The 17,434-nt window shown below is 41.5% G+C and overlaps 1 protein-coding gene across 1 annotated transcript; it reads left to right on the top strand.

The window, feature by feature from the left end:
- Window positions 1-957: 957 nt before the first annotated feature.
- On the top strand, window positions 958-15,052 carry lyn (LYN proto-oncogene, Src family tyrosine kinase; the record flags this gene model as incomplete). The annotated part of the gene is made up of 12 exons (XM_083659247.1): window positions 958-1,092; window positions 1,652-1,691; window positions 2,059-2,161; window positions 2,282-2,380; window positions 2,529-2,632; window positions 3,612-3,761; window positions 3,887-4,039; window positions 7,776-7,958; window positions 8,104-8,180; window positions 9,992-10,145; window positions 11,019-11,150; window positions 12,746-15,052. 12 exons carry the CDS (start codon window positions 958-960, stop codon window positions 12,946-12,948), a joined length of 1,533 nt encoding a protein of 510 aa, XP_083515373.1. The 3' UTR covers window positions 12,949-15,052.
- Between the last annotated feature and the right edge of the window lie 2,382 nt (window positions 15,053-17,434).

Below are 17,434 nucleotides of genomic sequence, written 5' to 3'. Positions count from 1 at the left end.
TTCCATATTCCAGACTGAAATACTATAACAGAAGTCGAGTATTGGCCAGAATGACATGAACATTTGGACACTTATTCAGCGGGTATCTTGCATGTTGCGTTCAGGTGCACTGTGTAAAAAAAAAAAAAAAAAAAAAATTGCAATTCCATCGCGGGCCGCACAGGTGGCGCCCGCGGGCCGCATCCGGCCCGCGGGCCGTAGTTTGCCCATGTATGCCTTAAATGGTGCAGGCTGGGCCACATTGCAGTAATATGTGGGAGGGGTAGCCTAAGCATTGGGATTCTGTAATGGTAAATAATTTTGCTCTCACAATTCTAATAATAATAATAATAATAATAATAATAAAGATAATGATAATGATAATAATAATAATAATAATAATAATAATAATAATAATAATAATAATAATAATATTAATAATAATAATAATATCCCACATAGTTAAACTAGACTCAGTTCTCAGTCTCTATCTGCTTCTCCAATTGTCTGGGAGCGGAGACTACAATTTGTTTTTATAAAGCAGCTGGCCATGCGTGCCTGAAATGGAACTGCTACCTGTGATGTCAGGCCAGCTGGGCCAAGCAGCAGAACCCGCAACAAATGATGTCACAGCCAGGTGGAGAACGCCTATTTAGAATGTCATCTTTATGACATATTTCTGCCCTGGGGCCCCGTAAAAAAATATTTTGTTTGTTTGTGTGTGTGTATTTCTTTCCCCATATGAACCATGAGCCCAAAATGTATATGCATTAAACATTTCAACCTGCACCATGCGCTTTAAGGTTAGTTCAAATTTGAGTAGGATAGGATGTATTTCCTCTCCTGAAAAACTAAAGTGCACAACCTAATGGCACACTTTGGTTTTGCAGTATTTTCAAAGCTGTACATCAGCCAAATGTGCAACACTACGACTCACTGTGCTTCCTTCTCACTTCCCCAGGCAGGCAGACAGGCAGGATGGGCTGCATGAAGTCCAAGCTGAGCGAAGGTCTGAGCGGAGGAGGTGTGGAAGGGAAGACCAGCCAGCAGCCTGTACGTACCGAGCAAACCCTCTATGTCAGAGACCCCACCTCCAATACAAAAAACAACATAGTAAGTAGTCAGACGCCCGGGCTGTCAGATGATCCAAGATGGATCTTTTTGCTCTTTCAACAAAGTGGCATGCTGCTGATCTTACTGTCGTCCAACATCACACAAAATGAACCAATCAGGAAAAAAGTGAATCAGAATAGGGAAATGCATTTTTAGAGTTTTTGCTTAATTCACATGCATTCAAAAGAGTGTTTCAGCCTGAACCTGCACAAAGGCAAGGACAACAATGAAAGTGACATGACGCCTCTCGTGTGAGGACGCCTCTCCACTTGATTCCTGGAAATACAGACATTTCCTAATAAACAGCACTTCCCCATGTCTCTCACACAGATGATTTCAATAGCCTGGGAAATGAATGATGAAAGTCTGATGGAAATTCTGTTGGGTGGATATGTAATGATAATGATGATGTCAGTTAGGCTAAATGAATATACTTTCAGATAAATTGACATTTGATTAAATACTGTACCTAAACTAAAGATGAAGCCACATTTCTATGTAATTATTTTTGCACACGATTTGCTGTTTCTGATATAAAACTATTGATTTGCCTGTGTAGAGTAACCTGTTGCCTGGTCAGGTGTTTCAAAGGATGGAAGGTATGGGATCTTTCTTTCTTTCTTTCTTTCTTTCTTTCTTTCTTTCTTTCTTTCTTTCTTTCTTTCTTTCTTTCTTTCTTTCTTTCTTTCAAAAAGTAAAATGACCTTAAAAACTCTTGAGTAGGCATATAAGTACACAAAAGTGCTACTCAATGTAATTGGTTACTTCCACCATTGGTAATGAATGAGGTAGCCTACAGTATGTGGTCAGTAGTGAGTTTGTTATGGGTATAGAGGAGTTATTCCAGATGTTGAGCTATTGATACCCACAGTCAGCATCACTCAGCATCACATCCTGTGTATTGGTAAATGTATTCACATTGTTCTTACTGACATGTCAATAATCTTTTTTTTCTGTCTCCTGCAGAAAGTGGGGCTGGTAAGATTGTGGTCGGCATTTACCCCTATGAAGCCATGCATCCCGACGACTTGGGATTCAAGAAGGGAGAAAAACTGAAGATTTTAGAGGAGTGAGTGTCTGAGCCTCTTCGATCTGAGTCCCCCAGATGTGCAAGTAGAGTAAATCAAAGCAAATTAAATCAAAGAAAAAACAAAATAATTGTGTTAACAAATAAAGTGATGTTCCCCAGACACGGCGAGTGGTGGAAGGCCAAGTCGCTGACGAGCAAAAAAGAGGGATTCATCCCGTCCAATTACGTCGCCCAGGCCGACACCATTGAAACAGAGGAGTGAGTGACTGCATCTGAACAAATGACTTTTTAACTTGATGATTTTTTTATTTTACCAATATGAAAATGTCGCAACAAATGACCTTACAGCTAATGATTAAGTAGTGTTATGAAGGAGCTAATTATTTCCTGATTCTGGGTGCTGCAGGTGGTTTTTCAAGGACATCACCAGAAAGGATGCAGAGAGGCAGCTGCTGGCACCAGCAAACAAACCAGGGGCTTATCTTATCAGAGAGAGTGAGACATCAAAAGGTATGGAAATGAGATACAGTATACTAGCATCTCAGAGAGAGAGAGAGAGAGAGAGAGAGAGACATTCACGCACAGTTCCTTTCAAGATGGAGTCCAAAATGTGTTCCTCGTCCATTTGAAGTGTTTCTGTGCAATGGTAATTTGTCTTGGCAGTCTCGAAAATCTAGTATATTCGGGTACATGGATACGATTTAGCCTTTTTTCCCCCGTCTAATGAACATGACCTAAATGGGCCTCCACCACAAATGTGAAAATGTGAAATGAACAAGCTAAAAAATGTTCACTTGTGTCACAGTTGTCTTTAAGCAGCTAAAACATCTTGGTTATGTTACTGTATGGCTTAAATAACAAAAACAGTAAATGTGACTTATGGTTCAAAAGTAGACTTTGGACACGCTGGGATCAAACACGGCTCTCCGTTTTGGAGAGATGATCGCGTTTTGTTCCTCCGTCCACCCCAACCACTGCACTCTAGGCGACGCCCGGCCCATTTAAATGCCAGTTGAAATACTAGTCATGCTGTGCCACGAAAAAACATGAAATACATAATCGTGCTGACTGTCACAAAAAATGGACAAACTCATGTCCATGTACACCATTCCATAGATCAAAAAACAACGTGACTGCCAACAAGAACTGCCGTGAGACCGGGTTGTTCTGTTCCTTATGAACTCACCACGGATCCCTATACACACGCAAATAGTAGTTTGGTCGCACAACAGCAACCCACAATCACATAGCATGTCCTTTGAAATTATATTAGTTATTTTGACATGTAGCCTAAATTACTAACATTTTAGGTCTGTTTCATTCTATAAATGTCATGTACAGCACAGGATATCCTCTAGGAGTCAAAACACACAACTTAGAAATCAATCAATCAATCAATCAGCCAAAGGCCATGGGCCCTCATTGGCTCAGGGCTCTGGACACTTTTCCACTTTTCACATGCGATATTCCGTCTATGGTTGTTCGCCAGGGAGTTACTCCATGTCCATCAGAGATATGGACGCCCAGGGGACAGATGCAGTCAAACACTATAAGATCCGGACTCTGGATAACGGTGGCTACTACATCTCCCCTAAAATCACCTTCCTCGACATCGGCAGCATGATCAAACACTACCACCGTGAGTATGGCACTGTAATGGAACACAAATCCAAAATGAAATATCCTTCCTGACATCTAGCGCCAATGGAATGATTGCTGGTATCAATGTAAAACTCAGAATGTGTGTTCCTGTATGCTTTCCAGATCAACCGGACGGCCTGTGCCGCAAACTGGAGCGTCCATGTGCCAAGCCCAAAGCTCAGAAACCTTGGGATAAAGATGCCTGGGAGATTTCCAAAGATTCTATTAAGATGGTCAAGAAACTAGGAGCAGGGCAGTTCGGAGAAGTCTGGATGGGTGAGTACAGAGATGAGAAAAATATATTATATATATATATTTGAACTCTTTTTTTTTTATCAGGGAGGTTGATTTGTCTTCTACTTTTGGCCACTGAGCAGCTTCACTGCACCATCACTGAGAATATCTCAGTCTCTACTGGCATCTACACTATATTTACATTGTGTACCACCGGGTCAGATTTGGAGGCAAATCTGCTGGATTGCTTTACGGCATAAAACAGTTAGAGCTAAACACCGCAATATTTACATATAGCAATCAATGATCTAGTGCAAATAATAATATTTAACGCAGTGGATGGATGCCTGGATGACTGAGAGAGTTGCCTTGGCTGTTTTCTTAGGATGATCAATCATATAAATCACTTGTTAGTCAACATAAATGACTCAGTCTCACCACAGAGAAGCGGACAATGTTTATCTGAATATTGGCAATCTGCTGATAATGTGCTAACCATTAATAATTACTGACCATACACTCCAGCACTTGGTGGAGTTTGGTTTGATCATCTTATTTATTGCAGTAAAAAACAACAACAACAACAACAACAACAACATAATAATAATAAAAACTGATGAACTTTAGAAATTGTGGATGCTGCTTGCTATTGTTGTTAGCTACAGCCAACAATGAGCAAAGCAGAGTAGGTATCACTTCAACAAAATGCAGACACCCTCTAGCCAAGTAGGCTACATAGGCCTAGCTTTCTTGTTGCAACAGGACAATTATGGTTTTAACTTTGAGCACCACTAGCACTAACAAAACCACTGGTGTGACAGGCTACCAATCGTCTCGACCATGGTCTCACAATTCATTTGGCCATGATGCTTTGATGTTAACAGACATGTAGCAATTTTAAGTTACTGCTGATGGTTGAGTGGGGAGAGCACATCTTGTCCAATTTCCCCCACTGATATTTTGTATTACATTTTGAAAACGTTCCAGATTTGAGCAGGTGGAGAGAAGTTCTGTTCGTGTTTCCCCACAAATCACAATGGATATGACTTCCTTCTCATGTGAAGTAGAAAATAGCTTCATTTGGTTTTTCTTCTTCTTTTTGTTGTTCTTTTTAATCCGAGTAGACTGCTTCCCTCTGAAAGTGTGTCAAACGTGAGGTCCTCCTCGTCGAGTAGGATCACTTGTCTCTCAGTGGTATCAGTGATACATCTATAGAGGAAATACGAGTGTGTCTGATGGGAGATTTGCATTGGAAGCTGGAGGTGGCAATCACACACCCACACAGGGTGTGGGGGGATATAGGAGGAGAAGGATAACAGAGAAACTAAAGATCCATTGCACTTCACGGCACAATTTGAATATTTGCAGAGATAGCCGCTTTCCTGCTGTTCACATACGTAGCAGGGATTAAAGGCGATAGTCACGTGTTGCATTTGTAAACAAACTCAGCTGGGACATGTTAGAACTCTAGAACAGTGGCTCGGGCTCCCAAAGTAGGGTCCATGGATTCCAAGGAGTCCTTGAGGGGGATCGAGGAGGGTCCCCCGGGGAATTAAGTAATGCTTTCATTTCACTATAGCTGTAGCTGTTTTGATTGTTTGTTGCAGGTGCGTTCCTGGAGACATTTGAGGAAAATGCTAGTTGACGGTCTTGTAGATTGACATGATTGGATCCTCTCATTAGAGAGTGGAAAAACATGTACTCTCTGTGCTCCCTCTTCCTTCTTGCCATCTTGTGAAAACCTTATAACTCTATCTTACTCATATTAATGTGTATGTTTGATTGTGTTTTACATGGTCCTTTATCAGCACGCATGAAACATATTAAAAAAATCTAAATGCATGGACTGCTCACACCTGCAGTTCTGTACTCTCCTCCTAGCTATAGCTACAGTATAGCCTATATTAGCTTTAGATGGTGGCACCAGTTAGCCTATGGCCATTCTGTCCTCCTCCCTCCCTCCCTCTTTCTCTTTTCCTTATGGGAAATTATAACATATCCTTGTTTGTCATTTGTTTTAAGTGCTTAATGCTGATTGCCATACAGTATTTATACATTGATAGGAGGATGTCACTGCAGATCTGCAATAATCAAATCTAATAATTGCCTATTGTAGTGGACTACATAAAGACATTTACTCATTCACCATTATGGGTTACGCGGTGGCTCCTTTAAGGTCAGAGATTGGGGTTAGCTGCAGGGATCTCTGAGGGATATGAGTGGGGCTAGAGCTAGCTATGTTAGCAGCTGTAGCCTACATGTACCTACATGTCCTGCTGTAGTATTGCACTGTGGTTGAGAAATAAAATGACCGACGCACTGTGCTGGGTCTAACAGAGAAGTGGACTTGTCTCTTCGTTCCTGCGTCTCCACACTATAAAGCTGCATGACAGCGAGGGATAACAGTTTGAAAAATTGGAACTTAATACAGAGAAAATAATAAGAAAGGGATGAGAGACAAAAAGAAATCTAACGCTGATGAGTCCAGCTTTCTTTGGGCGGCGCGCTGCTCAATGCTGTTTAGGAATTATTTCATGTTAAGTTTTGATTCGTCATTTACTGTGGGTGAAGGGTGTGGTTGCACATATTTGATACAAGAATTTTAGAAAGAAAATGACAGGGGATGTGACATAACACACTACTCTGTCACTTTATGATTTATATTATTATTATTATTTAGATTATTAGTCGTAATCACAAAAAACACTAATTATTCTGGGTTGCTGTTAATGAAATGCCTCAGCAGTGAACAGAACACCGTGTTTTCACTGCACCAGTAAGCAGACTGTCTTGTTCCCCAGAGAAGTGTATGACAGTTGGTGGATGCTCAGTGGGCACTGAAGCTTATACAGCAACTGCACTGTTAACTTCCTGCTATCTGCTTGTACACCTGTCAAAGTATTTCTCACATGTTGCCAACAAATTTACTTTGGGTTCTTTGTTGCAACAATCTCTGTGGAAGAATGGGGTGGAAAAAACCCACCAATATACATTTATATAGTGCTTCCCTCAATCGACTGCTATTTTCCGTTTACTCACTATAGTACGGCCATCATGTGTTTCCATTTTCCAAGGTACATTTTGAATTTGTTCAAAAAGTTATAGCTTAATAAAAATGTCCACGTTACATACTGTCTGTGTATGTCACAATGCTGTTGTAATATGGAGGAAAATACCTGCACAACATTGTGACTTACTAACATTAAAAATACATTTTGGAGGGAAGCTAAATAGTCTGTCATAAACAGGTAATGTTATCATTGTCAATAAATCTAAATTGTTAATCTTGAGTACAATATTAGGATTTCTACTCTAAGACATTTTATGTTATAGAAACAAAAGAAAAAAGATACAACTGTGTGCAATTTTTCAGTTTTGGAAAGGGTGGGGGAAAGGGGGTATTGGTGTAAACAAAAATGAGTTGGAATACATTAAAATGTCTCCCTGTAATATGTTGATGAACAGGCACTCAATAAATAAATGAAGACAAAAAAAAAAAAAAAAAATCCAGGCTAAGTTAATGGAGTTAAGACGGACTGGAGAAAACACAAAAGTTAGATTCAAAGAGCTTCTATAGCCTATGATGGTTTGGCCATAAGAAGAACCTTTTGGTGGGACTCTATTCATATACTTCCATTCAATTTGGATGCTAATTCACTTCTATCTGTGACAGTTACCTCTCTGTAATATTCGTTGTCTCCCCATCTCTGTCCTTTGATGTCCCCTCATTCAGCCTACTACAATAACTCAACCAAGACCTCTCTCTCCCCTCATTCAGCCTACTACAATAACGCAACCAAGGTTGCGGTGAAGACGCTGAAGCAGGGCACCATGTCAGTTGAGGCCTTCATGGAGGAGGCCAATCTCATGAAGACGTTGCAGCATGACCGGCTGGTGCGGCTGTACGCTGTCGTCACCAAGTCAGAGCCCATCTACATCATCACCGAGTTTATGGCAAATGGTGAAGAACTTTTAGGCTACGTTAAGCCATCTAGCTCACCAGAACAAGCATACAATGACAAAGAGTGCAAATGTCAGTGGTTTCGCATACATCCAACCACAAAGATATTCACATTTCTTCCCATTTTGTCTCGTCTTGTATTTAGGGAGCCTACTAGACTTCTTGAAGAGTGAGGCGGGATGCAAACTGCAGCTACCCAAGCTCATCGATTTCTCAGCGCAGGTGATTTCCACGCTGACCATACTGTTGTGAAATAGACGATGTCACTTTTTCCATTGGTGAAGTGAAAGGAGGAACAGAAACCAAAAGCAAACTTCTGTGCGCATCATTGTTTAGTTCGCAGCATAAAGTCCTGTGGAGCTCAACTCATCCACCAGCGCTGTGTAGCGTGAGTGATGCATGGCAGCCAGTTTGCACCAGAACGTGTGAGTGAGTGAGTGAGTGACTGAGTGAGTGAGTGAGCGAGCGAGTGACTGACTGAGTGAGTGAGTGAGCGAGTGAGTGAGTGAGTGAGTGAGCGAGTGAGTGAGTGAGTGAGTGAGTGAGTGAGTGAGTGAGTGAGTGAGCAAATTGTGTTTGGCCACAGCTATGCCATTTTACGTGCGATCGCGCTGAATCTTTCAGGAAGTGTAAAGAGCACCCCTGCGGGTGCCCTAAAAAGGTAATTAGCGTCAACTAAATTAACAATGGCTAATTAGTGGCCAAAATGATTTCAGCACCGCGGAGAGCGCCATTCCTTAGCTACTGATGGAGCTCACCTGAGTGGAGGAGCATGGCTGAGTGGAGTTGGAATCAGTGAGTGGTGAGTGAGTGGTGATGAGTGGTGAGTGAGTGAGTGAGTGAGTGAGTGAATGAGTGAGTGAGCTAACAATGGCTGCACAGCCTGATACACTGCACGTGTATTTCGCTAGTTCAATTGAAAATGAAATCATTGCCTCCCCCCAGTTCATTCCCATGTCAGGTGACAATGCTATGATGAAAAAATACAGGCAAAAAAGGATTTACTTTGGCTACTAAAATATTTTATTTTCGTTTTGTTTACTTTAATTTCATGACATGCTTTGTGTGTTCCCCCCTAACCCCCCTAAAAAATAATGACACCCCGTCTATACCTCTCCTCGTTTAATAATCCTCAAGAGGTGCTTGTAATACACAAGTCTTTGACATATATTTACAAGTCTTAGATTTGTTTAAAAAGATCTCTACAGCTTTTCCAAGTTCAAGTTCAAGTTTATTCATATGTCCCAGAAGGGCACTTTGGGTTGCAGCAAAGCAAAAAAACATAAAACAGTCATAAATTCACACACAGCTCGAGATAAAAACATGAAAACAAAGTGCAGACACAAATAGACCATAAAAACAAAAATGGAGATACGAATAGACCACAAGGTAGTACAAAGTAGCAGTTCAAAGTGCCAGTGTAGTTTAAAGTGCATTAGAGGCCATGGCCGATAAGTGCAAATGCAAGGCAGTCCAAGAAGGACACTTAGCCACACAGCGCTACATATTAGAGAAAAAAAATGCTACAATATTACTATTGTATAAGAGAACGTAAAATAAGTAAAAACATCAAAATAGATGTTACATATCCACTGTGTTATGAGTGTTGTTTCAGATAGTAGACTGTAGATGCATTAATCAATATTGATATCATTCAGGTAGGCTACGGTATCATGTTTGGTTTTTCAAAAAAGGAATGTGCTGTGAATAATTTTTCCTGTACACCAGGTTTTTTTTAATTACTTTTTCCTTCCCTTCGCTAGTATGTTTTGATGGCACAAGGGCTTCCTCTGTAGGCTACTTTAAACTGTACTGTATCATGTTGTGCTGGGCTTACTCTGTGGGCTACTTTAAACTGTACTACTGTATCATGTTGTGCTGGGCTTACTCTGTAGGCTACTATACACTGTACTGTATCATGTTGAAGCCTGTGGTTACTCTGTAGGCTACTTTAAACTGTACTGTATCATGTTGTGCTGGGCTTACTCTGTAGGCTACTATACACTGTACTGTATCATGTTGTGCTGCTGCAGATAGCGGAGGGCATGGCCTACATCGAGAAGAAGAACTACATCCACAGAGACCTGAGAGCAGCCAATGTCCTGGTGTCAGAGAGCCTGCTCTGTAAAATAGCTGATTTTGGCCTGGCGAGGGTCATAGAGGACGACGAGTACACTGCCAGAGAGGGTAAGGGTGTGTGTGTGTGTGTGTGTGTGTGTGTGTGTGTGTGTGTGTGTGTGTGTGTGTGTGTGTGTGTGTGTGTGTGTGTGTGTGTGTGTGTGTGTGTGTGTGTGTGTGTGTGTGTGTGTGTGTGTGTGTGTGTGTGTGTGCGCGCGTGCACACACACACGCGCATGTGCGTGCGTGGGAGCGCACGCATGTGTATTTTTAATCCCTCCCATTCTTGTCTTATATAAACTGTTTCCTAAAGAGTTTTTCCCATTCCAACTGACGCGATCCCGTCTTTCTGCCTGACCTCATGGGTATTTGTGACACATAGAAATCCCCTTTTTGCACTGTAGAGCAGAATACTTATTGTGGAAGATCATTTTTTCAAGTGACCCAGATCATTTGGGTTGGCCTTCATAGATCCACGCACCCATTCATTTCACAGTGAGCAACCTCACTGGTGAGGAAGAAAGAAAATTGGTTCTTATTGCTCTATTGTAAATGTAATTCATGTAACTAATTATCATCTGCTTTGGCAATGTATGGAATCCATGTGTGTGATAAGATAAGATGGAACTTTATTCATCTTTATGGGGAAGCAGCAGCAGAGGTAATAATGATTTAAAAAAGCACAAAAATAGAAAACAAACATTTCAACACATGTTAAGTAGATTATAGATTAGTAGGAACAGGGGAGTATGGAGTAGGCTACTTACGTAGATGGACTTACTTGCAATAATAGTATCCTTTAGTTAATTGAACTAACATTTGTGTACTTTAATTGTGACCACTGACCACATTATATGTGATGTGTGTGTGTGTGTGTGTGTGTGTGTGTGTGTGTGTGTGTGTGTGTGTGTGTGTGTGTGTGTGTGTTTCCTCCTGTGCCCAGGAGCCAAGTTTCCCATTAAGTGGACTGCCCCAGAGGCCATTAACTACGGCTCCTTCACCATCAAGTCAGACATGTGGTCCTTTGGAGTTCTGCTCTACGAGATTATCACCTACGGCAAAATCCCTTACCCAGGTCAACATTAAGGGATCTTATTTGCTTACAGTATTTGACGCGGGTTGTATGAGGTACTTATGGATAGTCAGTGTATTACCTACAGTATGTTGTATGATCATACAACCATCTACTGTAGGTATTACACTGACTATCCATAAGTAGCCTGGGTAAACCCATCCCCCACGTGACCTGCTCTCAGACCTGTTCTCAGTCACTATGTGCTAGTGACTGGGAACTGAGAGAGCAGGTCACGTGGGGGCTGGGTTTACCTAGGCTAATCCATAAGTACCTTGAGGTACTTATGGATAGTCAGTGTATTACCTACAGTAGATGGTTGTATGAGGTTCTTATGGATAGTCAGTGTATTACCTACAGTAGATGGTTGTATGAGGTTCTTATGGATAGTCAGTGTATTACCTACAGTAGATGGTTGTATGAGGTACTTATGGATAGTCAGTGTATTACCTACAGTAGATGGTTGTATGAGGTACTTATGGATAGTCAGTGTATTACCTACAGTAGATGGTTGTACGAGGTACTTATGGATAGTCAGTGTGTTACCTACAGTAGATGGTTGTACGAGGTACTTATGGATAGTCAGTGTATTACCTACAGTAGTTGGTTGTATGAGGTTCTTATGGATAGTCAGTGTATTACCTACAGTAGATGGTTGTATGAGGTTCTTATGGATAGTCAGTGTATTACCTACACTAGATGTTGTATGAGGTACTTATGGATAGTCAGTGTATTACCTACAGTAGATGGTTGTACGAGGTACTTATGGATAGTCAGTGTATTACCTACAGTAGATGGTTGTATGAGGTACTTATGGATAGTCAGTGTATTACCTACAGTAGATGGTTGTACGAGGTACTTATGGATAGTCAGTGTATTACCTACAGTAGATGGTTGTATGAGGTACTTATGGATAGTCAGTGTGTTAGATTGTGGTCGGCACGTTCCCAGTATGGAGAAGCAAAGGGCCACTGCACTTTGTGGCTGTGACTGTGGCTTGGAAAATTCCAGAAAATGATGTCATGGCTTTAGAAGCTTCCGATAATAACATAATTTGAGTCAATTGGAGGTATACCTGTGAGCGGGTTAGGATTAGGTTTAGTAAAAGTACTAGTAGTAGTAGTAGCAGCAGCAGGCTAGTAGTAGTAGTAGTAGTATGTCCATAAATGCTTCCCTACTCTCTGACTTTCTTCACACTTTGATTATTTGCTTAATGGTATTTGACCACACTTTGATTATTTGCTTAATGGTATTTGACATTTACAATAAGCAAAATAAGCTATTTTATTGGGATCATAGTATTCTGTAAATCATTCCTCAGACATTTATCGCCATCTACTGGCCAATTAAATGTTCTACTGCATGGAAACCGTTCTTTCATTGCATAAATCCTACTTTGGCAATGTCACTACTGCTACACTGGACTTTCATGTCCCTATGAACATGCCCTTACATCTGTGTATTTGTGTTGCTGTTTCTCCCCCTCTGTATCATATATTTCCATATTCACGCCTCCATCGGTGTGTGTGTGTGTGTGTGTGTGTGCGTGTGTGTGTGTGTGTGTGTGTGTGTGTGTGGTGTGTGTGTGTTTACCCCAGGAATGACCAAAGGCGAGGTGATGTCGTCGGTGCAGCGCGGCTACCGGATGCCGCAGCCCGACAGTTGCCCCACCGAGCTCTACGACATCATGATGACCTGCTGGAAGAACAAACCCGATGACCGGCCCACCTTCGACTACATCCAGAGCGTCCTGGACGACTTCTACACCGCCACAGAGGGACAGTACCAGCGACAGCCTTAGAGAGAGAGAGAGAGAGGGAGAGAGAGAGAGAGGGCAAGCGAGAGAGACTTAAGAGAGGGAGAGAGGGAGAGAGAGGGCAAGAGAGAGAGAGGGAGAGAGAGGGCGAGAGAGAGAGAGAGTGAGCAAGACAGAGAGAAAGAGGGCAAGAGACAGAGAGAGAGAGAGAGCAAAGAGGAAGAAATTCAAAGATTGCATCAGCAGTAGTAATACAGAAACTTATAAGAAATGGGTTTGAATTGTGGGAAAGACTCAATTCATCTTTTTTATTTTGATCATACTGGACTAAAGACACACCGATAATCAATCAATCAGGATGGACTGTATTTATAGAGAGCTTTTCTAGTCTATCGACGACTCAAAGTGCTTTACAATGAAAACCCCACATTCACACACACACTCACACACAGACGGCGGTAGCAGCCATGCAAGGTGCCAACCAGCTTGTCAGGAGCAGCTGCTGGGAGGAGCGGGCCTCGAACCGGGAACCTTCCCATCCCTAGGCAACAGCTATACATCCTGAGCTACTGCCGCCCCTTCTATACTGTATCTATTAGTCTCGTTTGCCAAACTATCTCCACACTTGGTTTCACACTGCAGGGCAGAAGAGAGTCTGGCTCCCCTTACTCTCGCTCTGGAAATAGCTCTGTTGTCTTTACAACCATCCACTGAAAGCACCAAGCAGCCCTGCACAATCCACATCTTTGTCAAAACTTGCCATTTTCAGCGTGTAGGTTGCTAGCTTGCTAGCTAGCATTGTTGTGTTTAACAGCGGCGGAGGGATTTTCCTTCGCTCCGACTGAAATGGTCGGCGGCAATGGCAGAGTTTATACCTGCAGCCTGCTTCCGTTGAGTCAGACTCTATATACTGTGTATCTATTGGTTCATTGGGAATGGAAGGACAGCCTATAGGAACCTTGGTGTCTACTTGATTGGTTTCTGTCTGGAGAAACTGCGTTTATATGTGTGAAGCAATGTGGGAAAGTGGAGAAAAGACTGATGCTGCATTCACATAATGGAAAGAACTGTGAGAATGAGATTTTCTGTGACTTTGGCCACTCCTGATCAGCTTTTTCACAATGAACACAGTCAGTTAGTGGTGATACATTTGAGTTCATGTTTTATACCAAACCAAACTATGAAATGTCATCCATAAACCAAAAATCCAGGAAGTAGCTGTGTCCTGACATCGCATTTTAAGAGCTGTAATCACAACATGACCGATGTGTTAAAAAGATACATTTTGGTGGTTTGATTTGAAATGCACTTGAATACAGCTATTTCCATGATGGTACTATTTTCAAGTATAGGAAACTTCGACTATCTTTCCCCATGTGAAGTGAAAGCAGCATTGCTCTATTTACATTTTTGCAATGTCTCATAATGGTATTTCTTTTGTTTTGGAGAGGGTTGTGGCTATAGGCTACATGTTTTATTTCAATATTAAGATACATTTCATAAGCTGCTCTACCAATGGCACTCCCTTTGTAATTAATTTAATATTTGTGTTTCTATTGCTTGTTTCATCGACAAGTGAAAGGCTGATTGCCTGTAAAGTCAACTTCATATTGAAGTGCTGTAGCTATAACCTTGCTTGTGCATTTTTTCTTATTAATTCGCTTTCAGTAAAGGTTTGTCATCTCAAATACAACAATGTCATTTTTAATTAAATGTATATTATGCACTGAATAAGTTAAAGCTACATTAGGTTTAGCATAACTCTTAGGTAACTCAACAGTGCTTATTTGTGGGGAGTCCCCACTAATTTCTGCTGCACAATATACATAGTCCACAATATGGAAAATAACGATAATAAGCAATGAAAAATCTATTCAAGTTGTATATTTATGATTTTGTTTGCCTTTTGATGATTATTAAATATTTGTAGCCTTCTTTTTGGTGATGATGTTACAATGTATGAATGTTAAATGTACGTAAGCAGGATTTTACTGTATCTGTAGGCCTACTTTACTGAGTATTTTTTGGTCAACTTTTTACTTTTATTTGCTGCATTTTTAACACAAATCTGTACTTTGTACTGCTTACATTTTCGAAACAGGGTACAAATTACCTGATGATGTACCGTCTGTCTCTCTCATATCGTGCTCTCCCAGCTTTTGCACATTATGTCCACCTTTTTTGTGTAAAAAAAACATATCACACACATTATTAATCATAGTCTTCTTTTATACATTTCTACTCTGTGTCTGAGTCTCTGTGTGTGTGTGTGTGTGTGTGCGTGTGTGTGTGTGTGTGTGCGTGTGTGTGTGTGTGTGTGTGTGTGTGTGTGTGTGTGTGTGTGTGTGCGTGTGTGTGTGTGTGTGTGTGTGTGTGTGTGTGTGTGTGTGTGTGTGTGTGTGTGTGTGTGTGTGTGTGTGTGTGTGTGTGTGTGTGCGTGTGTCTGTCTGTCTGGTTGCAAGATGCACTGGTGCTCCTCCTCTCGGGTGACTCCGGTTGAGCGTGTGAGGACATGACAAGATTACACGGCTCAGGTTACCGGTAGTTAATTTTATTATTTTTAGTGTTTTATTTTGAAGTTCCAGCTAGTTTCCTCCTAGCCAGGTCACGTGGCTTTGTCAAGATGGCCGCGCGAATTCTTGGAGGAGGCCCAAAAGTTGGTATGTGAGATTGACTCTGAGGGGACTGTAGACAGGTGGAATGCTTCTCTTAGTGAGATGATTCATAAGGCAGCGCAGGACACAATTCCTATGAAGAAGGAGCCCAGAGCCAGAATGTTGGTTCCATGGTGGAGTAAAGAGTGTGATGTAGCTGTAAGGAATAGGAATAAAGCATATAGGAAGGTGAGACAATATCCAGGGCTGTGTCATGCAGTAGAATATAAGAGGTTAAGGGGAGTAGCAAGAAGAGTTATTAAAGATGCTAAAAAGAGTAGTTGGAGGAAGTTCTGTGAAACACTAGGCCCTGAGACTTCTGTAAGGCATTTGTGGGCAGTTGTTCATAGAATGTCAGGAGTATATAAGAAAAGATCGATTCCAGTGATTCAGAAGGGTGGGGTAGAAGCAGTTACCAATAAAGAGAAAGCAGACATGCTGGTGGAGGCCTTTCAAGCAGTGCATAGTTCTGGGAGTTTGGGGGAGGAGGGAGGGAGAAAGAGGGTTGAACTGTTGTCTCAAAATGAGTGGAAGTTGAGTAGGAGCTCAGAGAATGAAAATCCAATTAATTTGTTCTTTACAATGAAGGAGTTAAGGGATGCTATCCAGGCTGGTGCAAACACGACGCCTGGAAGAGATGGGTTATCTTATGAATTATTTAAGAATTTTGATGATTTTGTAAATTTAGAAATACTGTGTCTGTTTAATAATGTGTGGTCAGAAGGCTGCTTGCCAGAGGAGTGGAAGCATGCCGTTATCATTCCTATTTTGAAGCCAGGTAAAGTAGCGTCTGACCCAGGGTCATATCGTCCCATAGCTTTGACATCTGTACTCTGTAAAATTATGGAAAGGATGATTACTAACAGGTTAGTTTACTTTTTAGAAAGTAAGGATCTTTATGTTGGATTTCAGAATGGGTTTAGAAATGGCAGGTCTACAATGGAGTCAGTAGCAGTTCTAGATCAGGACATTAGAAAGGCATTTGAGAATAAGGAAGTAGTGGTAAGTGTATTTTTGGATATTGAGAAGGCATATGATTCTTTGTGGAAGGAGGGGTTGCTTTTGAAATTGTATGATTTAGGAGTTAGAGGGAGAATGTTTAATTGGATAAGGGATTTCTTATTGGACAGGACGATTCAAGTACGTGTGGGGGGGCAAACCTCAAAAACTGTTAAAATAGAAAATGGCACCCCACAAGGAAGTGTGATTAGTCCGGTCCTCTTCGATGTTATGATTAATGATATTTTCAGTCAAATTGGAAGAGGGTTTGGGTTATCTTTATTTGCAGATGATGGGGCCATTTGGAAAAGAGGGAGGAATGTTGAGTACTGTTTAAAGCAGGTTCAAAGAGCTCTGGAGTATGTAGAGGAATGGGGAGACAAGTGGGGCTTTAAAATCTCAGCCTCTAAGTCTAACTATATGATTTTTGGGTTTAAAAGGAAGTTGCCTAGAGGTGGGCTGATCATGTATGGGTCTCCTCTAGAGAAAGTGAAGGTGTTCAAATTTTTGGGAGTGTGGTTCGATGCAAGAATGACTTGGGCTGTTCACATAGAGAAAACCCTGGCAAAGTGTGAAAGAATAGTGAATGTGCTGAGAAGCTTGGCTGGGAGTGGGTGGGGGGCGGATAGGGAGACCATGTGCTTGATATATCAGGCGATGATCAGGTCAGCAATTGATTATGGCTGTTTTGTGTACGGTTCCGCTGCCAAGTCAAATCTAGGAAAGCTGGATGTGCTACAGTGCAAGGCTCTGAGAATCTGTTGCGGAGCTTTTAAGACCACCCCAATTCCAGCATTATTAGTGGAAATGGGGGAAATGCCCTTAAGCCTGAGGAGAATAAAGTTAGGGCTACAGTACTGGGCAAAATTAAGTGGGAC

The sequence above is a fragment of the Poromitra crassiceps genome (assembly GCF_964638095.1).
Source record: "Poromitra crassiceps genome assembly, chromosome: 23".
Taxonomy (NCBI): domain Eukaryota; kingdom Metazoa; phylum Chordata; class Actinopteri; order Beryciformes; family Melamphaidae; genus Poromitra; species Poromitra crassiceps.
Note: the sequence above shows the minus strand (reverse complement) of the source record. Positions and strands in the feature narration are given on the sequence as shown.